Source organism: Monopterus albus, unplaced genomic scaffold (assembly GCF_001952655.1).
Source record: "Monopterus albus unplaced genomic scaffold, M_albus_1.0 scaffold285.1, whole genome shotgun sequence".
NCBI lineage: Eukaryota > Metazoa > Chordata > Actinopteri > Synbranchiformes > Synbranchidae > Monopterus > Monopterus albus.
The window spans coordinates 83537-85161 of record NW_018128165.1 but is presented as its reverse complement, the minus strand read 5'-3'; the positions used below and the strand labels follow the sequence as shown (position 1 = coordinate 85161).

Below are 1625 nucleotides of genomic sequence, written 5' to 3'. Positions count from 1 at the left end.
ATGCTGGCTGCTGGGGAGGATAATGTGTGCTCTGTCTCCTTATGTTTATTACTGTCTGTCTGCTAGTGCTTTGGGCCACATGGTGCTCATATCCGTCGACCGTTATCTGACTATCTGTGACCCACTGATCTACCCCTCTAAGGTCACTCTGACTAAAGTTAAAATCTGTATCTGTCTCTGCTGGGCCTGTTCAATTATCTACAATGTGTTACTTCAAATGGATCACTTAGTGCAGCCGGAGAAATTCAGCTCCTGTCAAGGAGAGTGTGTGATGGTGACCAACCAGATCTCAGGAACTGTTGACTTGTTTATAACCTTTATTGGGCCTTGTACTGTCATGGTTGTGCTGTATATCAGGGTGTTTGTGGCTGCCCTTTCTCAGATGCGTGCAATTCAGTCACAGGCTGCTGCTACCAAGACCAGAGCAGCTCCAACTGCTAGGAAATCACAGCCCAAGGCAGCCAGGACTCTGGGGATTCTGATAGTTGTATTTGTGATGTGTTTCTGTCCATACTTCTATCCTGCACTTGCAGGTATAGACACTTCTACTAGCTTGTCCTATTATCCAATACTGAATTGGTTGTGGTTACTGAACTCTTGTTTAAACCCTCTGATTTATGCCATGTTCTACCCCTGGTTTAGAAAAGCTATCAAACTCATCATCACACTCAGAATACTGCAGGATAGCTCCCAGGAGGTCAAGATCCTGTAGACAGGACTGGAAGTATCAGTCAATGGTCATTTTACAATGTTTTAGAAACACTGTGTCACCTCTGAGCAGACTGTTCTGCTGCAGCACCACACAGACCCTCGACAGTGGCCTCAGGCACAGAGACTCTCATTCTGTTGCTCAGTCATGTTGTAAACTGTTTATTCTCATAAATACACACCTCAGTGCTCAGTGAAGCACATTAACCTGGGCTGATGAGACTTTTCACTGTAAATGTTGGTCTGTTGACCTTCAGTGAAAGCTTGTGCAGGGCATTTGTGTCTGGCAGTAAAAATATATAGCACACACAAATGTTAAGATAAATGCAATTGCCCTGAATGCAACTTACACTTTATGACTGCACTGTAACTGTGAGATAAATCTGTATCAGACCTTTTACATTATGGTTTTCTATTTTCACATCATGTATTTTATTTCATTTGAGCTTCATTTAAACACTGCAGGGCATTTGTAGCTCACAGTAAAATATTACTACACATAAATGCAAATCTGTTCTTGTGATAAATAGGATCAATCTTTTTTTAACTATAACTACAAGATTATCATGTATCAGACCTTTTACTTTGTCTGTTTCTATTTTCATATTATTTATTATATTGCATTTTACCAATGATTTATCTCAACATTGTCTTAAGTGATTTTATTCCAGTTTTAATGCTGTTTTTCATGCTACTTTGTCTTTGCCTATGCAAAGCCCTTTGAATGGCCTCTGTCAATGAAATATGCTATATAAATAAAGCTGTGTTGCGTTGCCTTATCAGTACTTTTCAAATAATACACACTTGATTTTGTTGGAGTAAAAAATGTATACAATCCAACTGAACTGACTAGTCAGCAGACGTCTTTTCTGTTCTGTTAAGTCTGTGTCACTGTTATTTAACATTTTGAATTTTCA

General features: G+C 39.5%; 1 protein-coding gene across 1 annotated transcript in view; it reads left to right on the top strand.

The window, feature by feature from the left end:
- The window catches only part of LOC109973227 (trace amine-associated receptor 13c-like), a 1135-nt gene extending 423 nt beyond the window's left edge, over window positions 1-712 (top strand). The window contains exon 2 of the mRNA XM_020622646.1: window positions 1-712. This exon is cut by the window's left edge and continues 36 nt beyond it. Coding sequence (XP_020478302.1) covers window positions 1-712 — 712 coding nt within the window.
- The last annotated feature ends 913 nt before the right edge of the window (window positions 713-1625 follow it).